Raw genomic sequence first — 18,574 nt, 5'->3', positions numbered from 1 at the left:
ACTGGCAAACTAAAAGTGCTCCTGGCCTACCTTGTATCACAGTTAACATATGTAGGACTCCAGACAGGTATATGAAAATACGCATCCTGCAGGTCCAAGGACACCATCCACGCCGCTGGGTCCAGAGCAGGCAAGATCTGGACCAGTGTGACCATTTTGAATTTCTGCTTCTGCAGGAAGGCATTCAGAGACCAGGGGTCCAGAACAGACTTCAGGCCCCATCCTTTTAAGGTACAAGGAAAAATGCGAGAGTAACAATCCTCTCCTCTTTCGGAGTCCAAAACCATATCGAAGGCACCTTTGAAGTGCAACAGCGAGCTTCCTGTAACAGAATGAACAGGTGCTTGGTGGAAATTGACCCTGGTGTTCCAATCTAGGGGGAAATGTTGAATTTGACCCCCCCCCACCTCCTCCCCACACACACAGCGATTGGACATGTGTCACTAAAGGCTAACTAAAGTGGTTTAGTGGCTGTTGCACCAGGGGAAGAGGAATTGGCGGAATTATGCCCTTGCTAACCTGCACATTGCCTACCGGACCCCAGTCCATGGCTTTAAAAGGACAGGAGTGTTTGATATGATGGTTAGGAAGACTGTTGATGTCTATATGCTAGCCCTTGGGAACAGCACCTGAACACACTGAATTAATGCAGGAATTGTCTCGGAGAGATAACAGTTCTCAATAGCGCACTGTAGACTGAATGTGCTTAAAGAGCTGAAACGCAGTCTACCTTCTCACTGAAAAAGTGTGACTCAAAAGGCATATCTTTGAGGGAAGCCTGTACATAGCCAGAAAATTCTATGGAACCATTCTGTGGAATGCATTCATGTGTGGTGATGAAGTATCACACACAATCAGTAGCATCCAGACTTGGGCAGATAACATATTCAATCTTGATGGCCCTGTCACACAAGGCATGTAAGTGACTACCAAGCAAACTAACTGCATTTGCAGATTGCCACTCTGGGCTGGCAGAGGAAAACATGAACTTGCCGAACTCTCCAATCCTCTTCAAGTCCCTGTTCTCCCAGTAAGGGTTAGGAATGGACTTACTGTTCGAGGACTGCACAATAAGGCTCTTTGATGTCGCCTGCCCATTCATGTGGAGCCAAGAACAAGGCTTCAACTAATTAGCCTCAAAGTATTACAGAGGAAGTCATTAAAAGGAAGCAAGGGCGCTAATGTAACTGGCCAAGGCTGTAAAGTCTCTGTTAGAACATTTGTTTTGGTCTGAATTGAGGGTAGCTGTAATTCTAGTACCTCGGCTGCCTTCCTGACCACCACTGCAAATGAAGCACTCTCTTCCATTGGTGAGCCAAGTGGTGAGTCAAACTCCGCCTCAGGCAAGGTGTCAAGACCACTGGCAATCGGTAAATCAGTTTATAGTGAGGGGGCAACAAGCCACCCTCATCACAGTCATTAACACCTTGTGCTGCCCCTGTTCTGAAATAGGCTCTGAGTCGACCAAATACGATAATGAAACCATTGGTGGTAGGTGCAACATGGCGAAGGTACTCAATTGAAGTCAGATTACCAGATGACCTTTTGTGTTTTAGTAATTTCATAGCACAACATCAGTCTAGCTTGAGTTGATGTGGGTTTGGGACCTGATACTGGCATCTGAACTAGGCCATCTCCCAACACCCATGGTGTCGCTGCCGGCATCTATATAGCAGGGACTTGTGTGGATATCTGGGGCAGAGTAGAAGCCGGTACCGGAGTTCTTAAGGGCCCAGTATCAGATCCCAGGGGACAGACTGTGCCGAGGTGGACCCAGTGCTGTGGAGCCTGAAGGCACACCTGAGAGAACTAGAAGTGCACCAAAAATCTGCAGCCTTCTGTTCTCGAAACCCTCAATCTTCAGCAGTCGCCAGAAGGACCAAGGAAATTTGGAAAGCATCAAGACCAATGAAGGAAACAGTTTAGAGGCCAGATATCTCTACGGAGTACGAGTGACACTGTGACACCCTTGAGCCTTCTCTTTACAGTCAGAGTGACGTGATGGAGTCAATTCCTGTTTCACATGGTTGTGTTTGCACTTAAGACTTAGACTTACTGGAGGACATCGAGCCTGAAGTTGAGTGGTTGCAGGTAACACTTCAGGACCAGGTCTATGTCTTGGATTGGGAGCAGAACGTGACAGTCTCTACTTCTTTTTGTGTTCAGCAACATACAGCTTCACCTCCTGGTCTCACATTGTCTTCAGGAGCATAAAAATGCACTTAATGCACAAATTAAGAGTCATGGGCCAAGCCTAGACACTACAGAAACACTTCATGCGGGTCAGTCGTCAACCTGTGCTTTCTGCAATTGTGGCATGGTTTGAACCCTGTCATTCTGGGTGGGAATGTTGTTCCCTAGCACACTGGTTTCAAATAATTGAAAAGTAATTGGAAAAACGCCAAAGTTGGGAGTGGCGGTCAGGATCCACATTGGATGGCGCAGCAAGAAAGTGACCTAAGCCAATGCAAGGGTGTGATGTTTATGTGAGACTCCACTGTCACTTCCAGGGCAGTGTGGAGTCTGAGGAGAGTCACACTGCACCAGCTGATGGCACATGGAAGCACTGCTGAATTAACTTTTCCAGATCTGGTCTGCCACCAGGGGAGTATTTTAAGGTGAGGAATCTCTGGTAAAACGAAGCCATCAGAAAGTCTCTTCCTAGTCTTTCTTGTTCAAATAGGTTGCGACTCACGATATAATACACGGTTCCCTTATACTCAACCATTTGCACTGAACTTACCCCTTCAGTACCTAATTCAGGAACAGTTGTGACCACTCCCTGGCAGCTAAATGTGAACACCCAAGACTCCCATGTCAGTGATAACATTAACATTCCTATAGTCCTATTGAGAACTGAAGGTTAAATGCCAAAAATAAAGAACAGGAGGATAACTAAGCTGATAAAACAAACGTATTATTAGTGTTAGAAACTGGGTCTCTAGTTGGTAGAGATATGCACTGTGTCCAAGTAGAGACAACAACCCTATTCATGGTAAATCAGATACACACCTTAAATTAAGCTGTGCTCACCCTCTGGTAGCTTGGCACACAACATGCAAGCTTAACTTAGGAGGCAATGTGTAAATTACTTGTGCAACACTTAGACCAGTAAAACAGGGAAAATACAACAAATAAATCCACATCAAGGTAGAAACAAGGATCCTAATTTAATGAACAATACAAGACTAAAACAACATAAATAAAATGAATGGAAGTTGAGATATGAATTTTTAAAGAATACCTGCAAATGTAGTGTTTAGAAATTTATGGAGCACGAGCCAGCTTTGTCCCCCTAAGACAGAATCTTGGGCAAAGGGCTGCGTCAATGTTGAGGATCCAATGTGAGGAGCAGAGGGGGCGATGGGAAGGCGATGCGTCGGTTCCGATTTGCACAGTCAGGGAATGCGTTGTTGTCGAGCTGCACAGTAGTCGATGTGATGTCTTTGCAGTGCGGTGTTGAACCATTTATGATGGAGGCAATGTGTTGTCATTATGCCGAACAACCAGCGTTGTGAAAGTTGATGCACCAGGGACGAAACTGATGTGCCAATCCGGAGCCGCGCAATCAGCGATGCAAAGTCCTTGTCATCAGTGGCCATGCATCGCTGAGAAATCCGGCGGTTCCGACTGGCTCGGTGGCAGCGATGCATCGCCACTGAGAGCTGCAGCACAGGAGAACCGGAACCCAGGACTTGATTGGTACCACTTGGCAGGGCAGGACTCACAAGTGACAGAGTCCAGGTGTAGTAGGGAAGATGCAGGCAGTCTTTGATGTCCCTGAGACTGCGAGAAGAGGAGGCAAGCCAGCAAGCCCTTGGAGTCTCTTGATCATGGGGATGTAGAAACTCAGGTCCAGTCCTTCTCCCTCTCAGGCAAGTACACAGCAGTCAGCAAGGCAGGCACAGCAAAGCAGGAGTCCAGCAATGTCTAGCAGAGCTCCGGCAGAGTGGCGGTCCCTTCAGCAGCACAGCAGTCCTACTTTTTTGCCATAGTATCCTCAGGTCCAGAAGTGTACTGATTTGGTAGGGTAGGAAGTCCAGCTTCCTATGCCGAGTGGTGCCTTTGAAGTAGGGGTGACATCAAAGAAGGGCGTTGAAGTGCACACATGCCCTCGATTTCCTATCCTGGCTCCAGGCACATTACAGGGAGGTATACAGCTCTGTGTGGGGAAAGGCACAGCCCTATTCAGGTGCGAGTGTCAGCTCCTCCCTCCCATCTAGCTCAGAAGGCCCATCAACCTGATGAGGGGCCATCAGAATGTAACTGGCACACCTCAGCTCCCTTTGAGTGTGGCTGTCTAGAGGGAATGCACAAAGCCCAGCTGTCACCCAGCCCAGATGTGTTTTGAAAGCAGGCAGCCGCACACAGGGCTTAGGAGAGGAATAATGCCAACTTTCTAAAAGTCACATTTCTTAACTTCTAATCAGAAATCCAACTTTACCATTAAGGAGGATTTATTAGTACAAGTCCATAGGTACCAAACACAACCGTCCTACTCCTTCTCAATCAGGAATCACATTTAAAAATGGATTAAGGAATCCCCAATGTTATCGTATGAGAGGGGTAGGCCTCACAGTAGTGAAAAAGTAATTTGGGAGATTTTCATTACCAGGACATGTAAAACTAAATAGTATATGTCCTGCCTTTTACATACACTGCAACTATAGACTACCTACCCCCTACCATAAGGGTGTATTGTGTGTAATAAAAGGATAGTTTAAGGTTTGGCAAGGGGGTTTAAAAGCCAAATTGACATTGCAGGGAAACTGCACATACAGACTCTGCAGTGGCAGGCCTGAGACCTGTTTAAAGGGATAGTTAAGTGGGCGGCACAATCACTGATGCACACACACTAGTAGCATTTAATTTGCAGGCCCTGGGCATATATAGTGCACATTAGTAGGGACTTATTAGTAATTTAAATATGCCAATTGTGTATACACCACTGCTGCAATATTTTAGAGGAGTGAGCACATGCACTTTAGCGCTGGTTAGCAGTGGTAAAGTGCCCAGAGTCCTAAAACCCACAGCAACAGATCAGCAAAAATAGGGCAAAGCAGGCAAAACTTTTGGGGGAGACCACCCTAAGGATGTCTGATCTAACAATTAGTATAACACATTTTCCCACTCTGACAAGCCATGAACAGAGGACGACCCTCAGAATTAAAACTGTGCCTTAGCTAAGGGGCAAGAAAGGATCAAGTGTGATCCGGGTGTTTGATCTAAGAAAACTGACTGGGGAGCAAGCACAAATTCTATCTCAATTGACTGTGGAGGCAGCAATCTCCCTGAATTTTTATGGGAAAGAAACAGCCTTATGCACTAAAAGATAATCTTGGAGGTGCTTAGCTCAATATGGACACATGGACAATGGGAGAAAGGAGACTTAGAAATAGTGCCCCGAGTTGGATCATATTTCTTTTTCCTTTCAGAATTAATTTTAGGGTTTCATTGACCCTGGAGAGTATTCATTTTAGTGAACACTTTTCCCTCCTTTAAATACTCCTTGTTACCAATTCCTTTAATATTCTACCGGTGTCTAAGAATGTTTAAGTAATTGCTTATGCATTTCTAAGTGTTTGTAGTTGTTCCGATGCAGCAACAGTTCTGTTTATCAGAACGGCGCTCAATAAATCAAAACCAAACTTACTGAAAAGAAAATATTAAGAGTACCTCTAAATATAAAATCCTGTGAGTATGTCGTGGCTATATATCTTGGCTAGAGAAAATCCATGCAATCAAAATGGCCGTTATCCACAAATTCTTGTGTATCTTTCATGTACTCCTAATAAAAATTGATCAGGCCACTTTGGGCAAAATATCTAAATTATTACTAAGTTTTTTGTGGCAGAGGAAACTGTCACTGGTGTTCATAATAACCTTGTAAATGAGAAATCATAGAGAGGTGTGGTATTTCAAGCTGTTAAACGTTACTAAAGAGCATCACAATATCGAACAGAAGGGGAACAGTCACAGATATAATCCAGCAGACAATAGATGCACATGGATAGGGTGGTGACCCTGCCGACAATCCCATTTTATCTACACCTATGTATATTAATGAAGATTTCACCTCTGCTAATGAAGAAAATGACTACAAGGCCTGGCTAGATGGAGACAATAGAATGTTAAAGGTAAGACAAAATCCCTTGAGGGCTGCGAGCAAATGTTTCTAGTGACTGGGGCAGAATGTTTCTGATAGCACCAATTACAATATGGGGCGACCTATTCACTAATAAACTGGCAGTCCTTAGGCAGTTATCGGACTTAGAGAGAATGCTTAAGAAAGTGGCTGAGCCTAAAGAGGCCGTATTCGCACTATATACGCTATTTTTAGAAGCTCCTTTACAACAGGTGGGGGTGTATGGAGAAGTGGAAGACAATGTAGCCAGAAGCATTCCAGGTGAAGAATGGGTAGATGCCTGCAGAGACATAACCTGATTCAAAAAGTCAATACTAAACAGGCAATCATTGCCATTCTGGTACGAGGCCCTAGATAGATTACATTAACCACACAAGAATGTGCCTGACCACTGCTGGAGAGTATAAAGAGCCGGAGAGACCCTGTCTATACTTGGGGGGACTTATCTGCTAGTAATAATGATTTAATTTGGGGAAATTAGTGCTGACAGCACTAATATAGTGGACATCAGCAAGAACATAGAAATGAATGTAATTGACCTATGTTTCTATGACAAAAAATTACTTTTCGTTGCTGAAAAATGCACTTATGATTTCTTATCTTTTGCTCCCAAATTTTCTTCAAGCCTGCTTCCAAAGCTTCTGGATAGGATCACAGTAAGTACACTGCTTTCACCTCCAAAGGAAGACTGCAGGATTGTGCAAGCTCCACCAAACAAATGTATACTTTCTACAGTAATTACATGTTCACACATATCATCAATGACGCTTAACTGGATTATTGGGGTGTCAAATGCTGCTTCTGGGTTAAATGCATTTCCAGAAATTCATATGGGAAACATTTTAAATGAAATTCAAACACACTGGCTTCATTCTTCAGGAAAGCTAAGGTAAAATTTTGGTTTAATTAAAACTGAACAAGTCCCTGTCCCTTGTTCACATACAGGCAAAATTAAAATATCATTTATTAATCACTTCTTCTTTAAGTTTTTCGGCTAGTTGCCTCCTCTTCTGCAAATTTTTCTTTTCTTCTTCTGTCATTTCCTAAAATAATAATAATAACAAATATAAAAAGAGTGGTGTGAAAAATGTGTTACTAACACATAAAAGAACACATTATCTGCAAACTAGGAGTCATTTGACGAACACCTGTTACACCACTCTTTCCTTTCATATCACCATTTAAGATAGGTTTCCTGTAAGAAGCCTGGTAAAGCATTTCAAGTCTTCATCGTTGCATTCTGAGTAGTAAAAGTTATTAACTAATGCAACAGCAAGCAAGCAACGTCCTAGCCACTTGATAACAGTCTGAACAGCGTTTTCCTCAATTGTTAACCACAACAGCCATAGGGCAACAGGTAATCTCAGAGTTGCCTGTGGGAGGGAGAGAAGATGTGGCAGTAACCCATGAACCCCGCAAGCCAGATGACACATTTCTAAAGCACAGGTGTTTCTTTTCATATATCTTGCTGTCAGGGTCACTATTCCCTCATGAGATCAACCTTAATACTCATTTCCTTCCTCTTATTGCTTGTCCCTTCCAAATCTTGGGTTAAGTCACTCCATGCCTTGCATATGTAGCTAACATCTATATCCCTGTTACAATCTTACCCCTTTCTTCATTTGGTCAGCTGCTCTTCCCTCTTGCGGTCCGTTCTCCACCTTGCCCCACTGCTTCCTCATTTGACCATTTTTTTAAATCTCATTTCCAATGATACACACTTCATGGCTTCCTCCAACCTCTTGATGGCAAAGTGTATTCTCTCCCTATCTAACCGTCCCATTTGATCATTTCTCCCTTTACTGTAAACTTCTTTCTCTTTTGGACAGTTTGGTCTCTTGTATGTATATCTGGGTATCTGTCACCATGCTCAAGGATAGTGGACTAAGATAAATAAAGGTACCTCATTTACCTATGGTATGCAGTGAGGACTGCTGTGGGGGAAACAACTGTTGTCAGTAATAATTAACAAACAAATGAAACAAAAGAACCATGTGTGTCCTCTACAGGATTTACTAGATAAATGGGAGATTAGCATTTATATAATTTATAGAAATGGTTGTGCTGGTGGAATGAAAATATAAGGAAATATCTTTCACCAACATACCAAAGGTTTGGATCTTGTGCATACCAGGATGAGGAGTACTCGTATATGATGATATATGGACACTAAACTGATCAATACACCCACCAATTCCTATTCATGAGACTCCCAAAGGTTACTTTCTACAGTAGCCATTGTTATCTAATCAACAATTGAAAACCAATTTGCACTTAAAGCTTCCTTGAGCTCCAGGTAAACAGAATGAGAACCAGAAGAACTACTCTTCAGGTCTCTGATGTGTGACTGATTCTGATAATAAATCTTTTCTCTAAAAAGGTCTACTATCTAGAAACCAACCCCTTTCCCTTCATGAGACTCCTAAACGTTACTGCTTATGGTATCTATTGTTATTCAGTCAACACCGGTGGCGGCCCGTCCTTTAGGGCAGAGGGGCCACGCCCCCCCCCCCCCCAACCTTGTGCCCCTCATGAAGAGTGTCTGTCAAGCTGAACAAAGGCCAGCCTGACAGACACTCTTCATTTTCAGCTCAGACAGCCAGGAGTGAGCCATGCACGATTTGCGCGGACTCCTGGCTGCCTGAGCTGAACTTTGCTGGGCTGAGGAGGTCACAGCTCCTATGGGTGTGACCTCCTCGGCTCAGCAAAGGTGCCTTGAGGCCCTCCCCTGGGTGACGAGGAAAGCGTCACCCATTGACACTCGCCCAGGGCGCTTCAGGTTGAAGCCCTGAAACGCCCAGGGCGAGTGTCAATCAGTGACACTTCGTCACAGAGTGGGGTGGGGTCAGCAGTCTCACTGACCCCATCCCACTCTGTGACGAGGCTGGGACTGCTGCCTTCCCTCATTGGCTGACCTAAGGTCAGCCAATGAGGGAAGGCAGCAGTCCAAACCCTCCTGGGACCTGGAGGCTGAAGGTAAGTGTGTGTGTATGTGTGTGATGTTTTAAATTGAATGTTTGGTGCGCATGTGCATGTTTGAGTGTTATGAGTGTTGTTAATGGATGTGCGTGCGTACATGCGTGTGTGTGTCAAAGAATGAGTGTGTGTGATCTTTTAAAATGAATGTTTGGTGCATGCGTGCATGTTTGAATGTTATGAGTGTTAATGGATGTGCGTGCGTGCGTGTGTGAAAGAATTAGTGTGTGTGATGTTTTAAAATGAATGTTTGGTGCGTGCGTGTATGTTTGAATGGTATGAGTGTTAATGGATGTGCGTGTGTGTCCGTGTGTGAAAGAATGAGTGTGTGTGTGTGTGTGTGTGTGTGTGTGTGCTTCCCGCCGCCCCCCCCTCCCTCCTAAAGCTGCCGGCCACCACTGGTTAACACCTACAAAACAACTGACACCTAAACCTTTCTTCAGCTGAAGTAACGCAAAGGAGTACCTTATGAACTACTCTTCAGAACTTGAATGTGCAGCTCATTTAAAAGATCTACTGTCTAAGGGTCCAATTATTAAAAATATGCCCAAACTATGGACTATAGGTTGCAATTTGCATTGAGTGCCACATATTTGGTAATTAAGAAAAATACTGAGTATAATGCATGGAAATCTACGCAATGTTTTTAATGTGTACTCCTCCAAATGATAGACATTCAAAAGCAGTGAAAAATAGCAAGCATGTACATAACGACCTGCACCCGTTTTTCTTCTATTATTGTCTACTTAAAAAACTAAAAATACATAGTATATGGCATTGTTTGGCTGATTAATGTCCTTGAATGCTGCAGAGCTGCTACTCATATGTTACCACTTACAGCAGCAATGAATGGCAGTGTTCAGAGAGGGTGTGTTTGCGTTCAGAGAAGATAGCTTCAAGAGGTTTCTTACATGTAGTGTGATGCTGTTTTTCTACTGACACAAAATAATTAAGATTGTCATGTGAAAGACTGCAAGTTCCAGAATACAATGTGATCTTTCTGGAGAAGAGCAAATAATAAAGCTGCTTTGTCTGAGCACAACCACGCCTTCTGTTCAGTCATACGCTTGGGTTGTCCAGGGCCTCAGGGTTTGCAGAAAAGGGAACAATACATCGTTGCTTATGGCAGTATATGACGAGTACAGTTTGAAGCATTCACAAGCAAGCGACTGCTGAAATATTGGCAAAAACTGTAAATTGTATGCAAGGAAACTGTTTTTGCATGATGTTGTCACAACCGAATCTTGTGCCCCATGTACAATGGGTATTACTCGCTGGCCTCATGTCATTCCCTCTACTGTGGCGCTTTTCCGTTTTAAATACTCCATGACTCCCCCATCTCTTAGGCCTGAACCACTGACTCTACTGAGTGTGTTCCTAAGCAAGTTTCATCTAGTTTACATCTGCAGATATCACGTTTCCACTGTGAACCATTAGGTTGCACCATCATGCACTTGGGTACCATTGCACTTGTTGTCTATTACCTTTTGCACCTGCTGTCTGTTAAGCCATTCCCATTTATATGTAACACATGACTTTTCCCAGGTTCCTTTGGAGGCCTCCGCGTGAGGCACATGTCCACCTGGAACCCTCTTTGCTTCTTGTATAAATAGCCCCTCTGAACTTGCATTGGGGCTTGGCCTCGTACCTGCATAAGTTTCCGTTAAGTCCTGCACAAGCAGCTTCCCTTAACTCACCTCCTTAGGTGCCTGGATCTCCTGTCTTCCTGTTCAGCACAAGATCTGTCCCTGCACTCATCCCAGAGTCGTTCGGACCTTCCTTGCTTTGTAACTGCACAACCTTGTTCCAGCACAATCTGCCAAGTCTTCCAGAAACCACCTGGTGTTCCAGTCTTCCAGGTCTTTTCCGATGACTCGGACATCCTGACTCCCGAGACCCTTATAGTATATACCTCCATAACCTCCGATTCAAGCTCTTCTCTAACTTCCAGCAACTACCTGCCTGCTTCCCCTGAACTCCTGTGAAGTGCTTTCACGGTTAAGTACTTGCCCCCATATTTTTAGTCATTGCAGGCATGTCTGTTATCTCCTTCCTTCTGCCTTTGGACCCTTTCTCCAAGTCTGGATTTTCAAATTGTGTTGTTCATGGACTAGAGGCTGTCTACTGAACCAACCTATACCTACAATTTACGTACTGAATGTAATTGTGTTTTCTAGCGTACTTTGGGAGTGTTTATGACTCCAACCATGAACCGAGTGTTACTGTATTTTCTAGCGTACCTTGGGAGTGTTTATGACTCCAGCCTTGAATCGAGTGTATTTGTGTTTTCTAGTATATCTTGTGAGTGCCCTTAACTCCAACCTCTGTATCAAACGTAACCTTGCTTCTAGATTGTTTTGGGAGTACCTCTTAACTCCAACCCATGTTCCCGGCGCAACCTTGGAAGTATCAATCATTCCAATCTTGTGTCATGAAGTAACCTTGTTTCATGTATTGTCGAGTTTTCGAGTGTAGGCCAACGTACAGAGTGTAAATACTGGGAGTGTTGTTAATTCCAACCTTATGTAAAGAACAAGTCTGTTTCACTTGAATTTACGTAAGAGTTCTGACCTATGCATACAGCACAACCTTGGGAGAGTTAATATCCAACCTTGTGTCCATCTAGTTTTGTTCAGAGTTCATGTCATTCTGAATGTAATCCATTTGTTAGAGTAACCTGTTCTCAAACATACCATGAGATGCTTACTTTCCAACTTACGTGCCCAGAGTAACCTGGTCTTCTATTTCCTTGTGAATGTCTCTGTTTCCAAAATATGTACTGAGTGCTGGGTTTGGAGGGCCATTAACTCCAATCTATGTCCTGAGTTCTTCATGGCAGGGATGAGGAATTCCCATCGCCCGACACCCGGGACATATTGTTTGGGGTCAAGAGCAACAAGTTTTCATATTTATTTTGACCTTGGGACAAGTAGGCCCAAACCCCTGCAGCGCATATCCTTCGGCTGCAAGTTTACAGAGAAGGGAACTATCTGCAATTGAGGTAATGTGCGTGTTCATATGTTAATGCTGTTTGAACTTGTATTTATGGTTCATTAATGAAAAGCCTTCATTAGTGTGAGAGCTGTAAATAAACGTTTTAAGGTCACACTGCACTACTGACAGTGGCTCCAGTAAAACAAAAGTGCACACACGTTTGAAAAGTTTAACAATGTGAGGCTAAGTAAAATGCTCCCAGAATTCTCTCTGATTAGATGCAAATGTTTGCAGAAGATTGTAAGCAAGAGTGATGATTCTTTGCTTTCAAAATAAAATGTTAAGAAAAAATGCAAGTAGGGGAAAAAAGTTTCGCTACTATGAGATTTTAGGTGCTATTTCTTTGAAGCATCCTTTAGTAAAATGTGTTGATGCATGCTAGTATTTCCCAAAATATTCCTAATGAAAAATCACTGTAACCATTTTGACCAAGATTATGGGAAGCATGAAAATAAACAAGCACTGGCAAAGCCAACCGATCCAACATTTTTGGTGAGTCTTTTTGTTTCGTCTATGCATGTCTTGTTTTGACATGGCTTTTGTAACACTTTTTTGCTGTGGGAGCTGCCAGGCCCTCCTCAGTGTAACAAACACTGGCAAAAAGAAAAAAATGTTTTTGGTCTCAAAAAGCACACATTGCCACTAGTGGCATAACAAAGGTCTAGCAGACCCCCTCCACGGGCCCCCCTCGGCACAGCACCTGCCCTGAGTGAGTCTGGAGGTGGGGCTCCCTCCATGATCTTTGCAGGGGGGCCCCCTAAAGTTTCATTACGCCACTGATTGCCACAGTTGTATCTGGCACTGAACAAAACTACTTTGTGTGCCAATATGCACCTTCTGGAAGAACAGAATGCAATCACTCACAGTAAAGCCAACCGATAAATAGGGAGGGAAATAGAAGTTTAGCAAAAACAAAGTAGCATATTTACTTTCTGTGACACTCTGGTGGCGCTACGCCCTGTGCCGTATTTACAAGGTGGCGTTAAGCCACTTTTTTTGGCTTAACACCACCATGTAAATATGACCTCTTCACACGCAGCCCTTTGCGTGGAAGGGGCGTGCAATGGGTGTTGCTGTGGGTGTACCACAGCAACACCCATTGCGTTTTGATGCTACCTCAGATTTATGTATTTTTGTAAACCTGAGGCAGCGCCAAAATCTAACGCCACGTTAGCAAGGCACAACAAGAAGGAATACTTTTATTCCTCCTTCTTTTTTGCTTTTTCTATGTGTGAAAGAGCAAAATGCCAGACATGATTGTTGGAAGGTATCCCTTCCATTTCAAAATGACACTTTGGCACTTCTGTGTGTGCTGCATTGTGCAGCACACACAGAAGTGCCAAACTGCCATTATTGATTGTTTATTTGCAGGAGGGGACACACAAACAATCAAACCCCTCAATGCAGACATCATTGCATGATGGTGCAAGGATGCCTGCTTTGGTGCTGGTAGCTAAATTTAGTGCCAGTGCAGGGGACAACACAGGGGTGCGGCGTATTCAACTGAATTCGGCGCATCCCTGCGTTGTGAAAATGATGGAGGCTGGCGCTGCCAATTTTGGTGCTGCGTTGCGCTCTGTCATCTTCCTTTAAATATGGGCCAAAATGTCTTTGTTAACGCCAGACCTAATTAGGGACTCAATTCTTAAAGAAAGTCACAAACGTGCACCCATGAGATGTGTCTTTGAAATGGCTTTCCTGAATTCACAAGAATTTACAGAAGTAGACCTAGAGAATATTTGTGAACTTTATTTTAGCACGAGCAAATATGCATGTGTAGACTTGCTCATGTGGAAAATCTATTGATCGTTCACAAGTTCACTTTCCCTCCAACCACTTTTTTCCCAACCCTGGAAGAACCTCTGCTTCTGCCATTGTCAGGAGTAAATTTCCAACCTTTCTCATTATGGAAAAAGATTAGAGAAGAGCTTGTGAAAGTCCATAAAACAAGTTAGTAGGTTTTCAGACTCAAAGGCATTCCAGCCCTGGAACTACTGCTTACTGCTTTCTCAAGCCCCAGGATGTAGACCTGCGGAAAGGTGGCAAAATAAGCAAATTGCTATATTAGGAATTGAAATTGCAAGTACTGAAGCCCTACTATAGTAGTAGCCCTGGCATAATCAGCGAGGCTATTATCAGAGATCTTAAATAATGAGATTGCTGCCATAATTTGTCAACGCAATACATGGCACCAAAGGGACAAGAAGTTCTTTTTACAGGACAAGTAGATTTAAGAAGCAACCTGTCCCATGAAAAAGTCGCTATTTTATGTAAATCCACACTCCTGCTATGGAGTGACTTAACTCTACCTAGTACATCAAGTCTTTCTTCGAGAGTTCCAGAAGATTCCACTCGAGTATCTGATTCATCTGCTCCCATGTTATGATTATTTCAGAAACCTGTAAGTGTGAGGACATTGAAAGTATTGTATTGTAAACTTTTTTGGTAATTTATGCACTGATGGTAATTCCCTCTTCTTGTTGTTTCCATTGCATTGTGTTTTTACGATAACCAGAAGTGCTGACCTGCAAATCCCATCTTCGATTACATTAGAAGGTCAATAAATGACAACCCTGCTAAGCAGAATAGCACCGCCACGGAGCAGAACTAGTATTGCAAGTTCTCGTTTATTATTTTGTCAGTTCGCCTAATCCTGCTTCTAGAAGTCGGCGGGTACTAGGAGTTGTATCTATGGCCCCAGCTTCTTTTTCACTGGGAGAGGGGGGCCTCCCATTGGCTCCAGTGTCATCCTACAGTTGGAACCAGGTGAGTGCGTGACAGATGTGATAGGCCTGTATATTACCAAAAATATGAAAGATTGTAATATAAAAGACTGGCAGTAGCAATACACACTGCAGCATCAGTGGAGACCAACACTTAATTCTATCAATGCTGAAGGTTCCCTTTTTGAACAGAACAGCTTCACCTCAACTTGTGTTCACTGGATTCAACTGCAATGTGCTGCTTTCATCACCAATTGCCAAGTCTGTAAAGGAGGCTACATAAAAATATACACAACAAAATAACTAAGTGGTAATTGTCACAAAGTGATGACAGACCACATTGCAACAAACACACAACAGGGGAAAATACTCCAATGCAACCACTAACAACTTAAAATCACACAAAACAGAAAAACAACTCAACAAAAGCTATCATGAAAAACATAAAAAACAATGCAATGGTATTTTTGGTTGCTGTGATTTTGTTGTAGGTTTATCGTGTTGTAGCATTGTTGTTTGCATCTGCCTCCTTAAACACGCATACTTTCATCACACAATACCACCACGAAAAACACACTTTATCAAAACGTTCACCATGCTCTTGAGTAAAAAGTGGAAGTCACCATGCATGTCATATATGGTCATTTGTTTCCCAACATATACCTTTCAACTCATTCTTACTTGAGTGATGTTCCTTTGTAAAAGTGGGCTAACCTTTGTCTGCTCTTTCTTAAAAAGCGGTAGAGGTAGGCAAAATGGTTTTAAGAGTCAGCAGCTGCTAATTGTCGCAGTCAAGCAGTGCATGGGCACCTGACTGACTTTGGTTGCTTGAGGAATTGAGATAATTCGGCACAATTGGTCAAAGTGTGGGCACAAACTAAATTTAATTCAAGAAAGAAAAAAGTTCAAACTAATATTTTTAAGACAACGTCACAGGTGTGCATACACATTCCATTTTATATCTATTGTTCATCACAGATGAAAGATGTTTGCAGCTCTCAGGCCTCTTCGCACCGTCAGGCTCCTCCAAGCAAAGCCACGCAACCTGTGACCCAGGGAGCCACTGCTAAATGAATGAATTTAAATTATTACAGTGTAATAATTTAATTTAGCAGCGTTCAAGGAACCACAACTTTCGAATTTACATGAACTCTGCAGTGCGCAGAACAACTCTCTTGGCATCTCCAACAGGCTCTTGATGACATGGTGGGGGGGCTGACAATCCATCTAGTGTTGTTTTATAACACAGCACTACGCAGATTGATGTCTGGTTTGTGCATGTGAGAGGTGTAGTGGGTCCAGTCAGGCTTGTTTGCTAAACTTTAGCTCAACCATGGGTAGGTGTGGCTTTGAGCAGTCAGGCTTGAACAAAAGAACGAATGTAAAGCATTTACAAGCAAAACAACGAAATAAGAAAGTCAAGCAATAAGAGAGAAATTTGACACCAATTTTTAAAAATAGATCTAATTTTTAGTCATTTTTAGACACCAAAATGAACAATATTGACCAGCGAGTTCTGGATTTTAAATAAATCGAAAATCACTGTTTCAATGCAAAATTCCAAAAAGCATTAGTAAGTGGAATGTTTGTAAATTTTGTAAAACTTTTAGAAAGTTGTGTTTGGCTATTCCGACCAACTTTTGGAGGGAGGAGGTCAAGGGGGCCAATAAGGAGTTGTACAAGTTTTCTTCTCACAAAGCATTCCCAAGTCTAGCTCCATGCCCTACTGCCGAACCGCCATAAACTTTAATAAAGAGGTACTGATGTAAGGGATACAGGATGCTCAAGCTGCTATAAGATGCTAAGGATGCTGTGAGGTCCATGGGGCGGGGAGCTTCCTGGGGCTACTCTTCGGTGCATGGTCCAGGTAGTGTGACTTTAGCCACAGTGGTCGATGACCCTCGAAGTCTTCTTTGGACCTGCAAAAGTCCATTTGCTACTGGATTACTGGTCTACGGTCACAGTAAAACCAACGGTTCCTTTTGGTGAAGGATAGTGTCCATCTTTGGTGACCAAACTTCATTTTGTAACTCTCCCAGGTCCAGAAGACTTGGGTGAAACTTTTGAGAGCCAGGGCTTGGTCTCACCAACTGCATGTCAGTGATCAGTGGCGAACAAGCGCTTGTTGCTAGTGAATAACCAGAATGGGCCTCCTCAGCTTTTGTAGCCCTGTTGCTGTACCAGAAAGTCAGCCAACTGACTTTCGGGAGTTCACCTCTTTTGGGGCTCAGGAGTGACTTTTCCATGAGCCACGCACCACAGGCACTGTCCTCTATTTACTAGCCCAAAGATCAGTTGCTGAAGTCTAGTAGTTATTACAGCCTTTCTTGCCACATCCAGGGAACTGCAAGAGAGTCCTCCTTTGGTCCTCTCTCCAGTGCAGATGTGATATGAGGTCTTGGTACCAGGGGTGCCATATTTATGTCCAGATAGTTTTCAGAGGATGCAGCTGTTAATAGCCAATGGGCTACTAGGGCCTTCTCCACCTAATGACGGCTTCCTGCAACGTGTGGCATCTAGCTATCTCATAGTGCACTACTTTGTGCACTCCCAAGATGATAGAGATATATATATTCCTAGGAAGACAGAATGCTGTTTTGTGGCCAGCATCTGCAAAACTTGGGCAACAGAGTGGCAACTTTCTAAAAGTTACAAGTCTCTAAATATTACACTAAATTCGACTTGGGTATCAAGTTAGGTTTAATGTAGCAATTACTTTGATATTTTGAAATACCAACTTTAGCAGTTACATTTAGAAATTAGCTCAGCTGAGTTGTCAGCATTTAACCCAGTACTTGCCAATGGGGTGACTAGGTTTTCTGCAGTATAAACGACAATTTGTTTTTTTTACTGTTAGGGCATATACAAATACATGTACTACTTTTCAATAAAGAGCACCCTGTCTTAGGAATCGATAGGCCTGCTTTAAGAGTGACATATATTAACAAGCATTCGCAATGCAACAGGTCTCGCGTTTGATCGCGTTAGAGCTATTAGCGGTGTAAACTCATAACCGGCCTTTTCTTGCCACAAACTAATAATGAAAAGTTAAACAGTTTCACATATGCGAGCCGATGGTTGCCATGAGTGTGAAGGAGACACAGAAAAGGAAACAGAAGTTCGTTCGCAGAGAAATTTATCGGCAAAATTGCAGTTATCCAAGTTACCGGCAAAAGTGCGATTATCCATGTAACCAACAAAAGTGTAATTATCCATGTAACAGGGTTGATGTCATGCAAAGAGCTCGACTTCTGCCCAGCGAGATCGCGCTGCGCAGGAAATGAAAAGATAAAGTAGCCCAAAAAGCAGCTGAAAACACAGAGCCGCGTATGTTTTCAGTAGTTTACCGGTGCGCTCGAGGAGGGCTAAACACAGGAAAAAGCATGACGTATGAATGTCTTTCACAAATGGAATACATTTTTAAAAGGCAAGCCTGCAAACTAATGAAAGTGATGGGCGTGGTTAGAAGCCCACAGAGAGACTGCAACATGGTCCAGAGTGCTTGCGTGCGCTCGACCATAAAAAGGGAGGCTTGAGCTCTGCCATTAGTTTAAGAGGCAAAGTTAAGTTAGCAGTTTACGCTAGCTCTGCCAGTCAGCAGTGGCAGGCTGGAAGACATATTTTTATAGTGTCACATCCTGTGTGGCACAGTAAGTGCTGCAGCCCTTTTGGGACTGTTTACACCTTGCATGCCCTGGGTACCCACAGTATCATACACTAGGGTCTTATTGGTAAG

General features: G+C 43.3%; 1 protein-coding gene across 2 annotated transcripts in view; it reads right to left on the bottom strand.

Moving 5' to 3' along the window:
* Positions 1-7,030: 7,030 nt before the first annotated feature.
* CFAP36 (cilia and flagella associated protein 36) overlaps positions 7,031-18,574 on the bottom strand; it is a 381,823-nt gene continuing 370,279 nt past the window's right edge. For both annotated transcript variants that reach the window (XM_069234356.1, XM_069234355.1), the window contains exon 10: positions 7,031-7,188. In XM_069234356.1, the coding sequence (XP_069090457.1) occupies positions 7,105-7,188 (84 nt within the window). In that variant the 3' untranslated portion in view covers positions 7,031-7,104. The remainder of the gene's footprint in view (positions 7,189-18,574) is intronic.

This window comes from Pleurodeles waltl, chromosome 5 (genome assembly GCF_031143425.1).
Source record: "Pleurodeles waltl isolate 20211129_DDA chromosome 5, aPleWal1.hap1.20221129, whole genome shotgun sequence".
Classification (NCBI taxonomy): domain Eukaryota; kingdom Metazoa; phylum Chordata; class Amphibia; order Caudata; family Salamandridae; genus Pleurodeles; species Pleurodeles waltl.
Note: the sequence above shows the minus strand (reverse complement) of the source record. Positions and strands in the feature narration are given on the sequence as shown.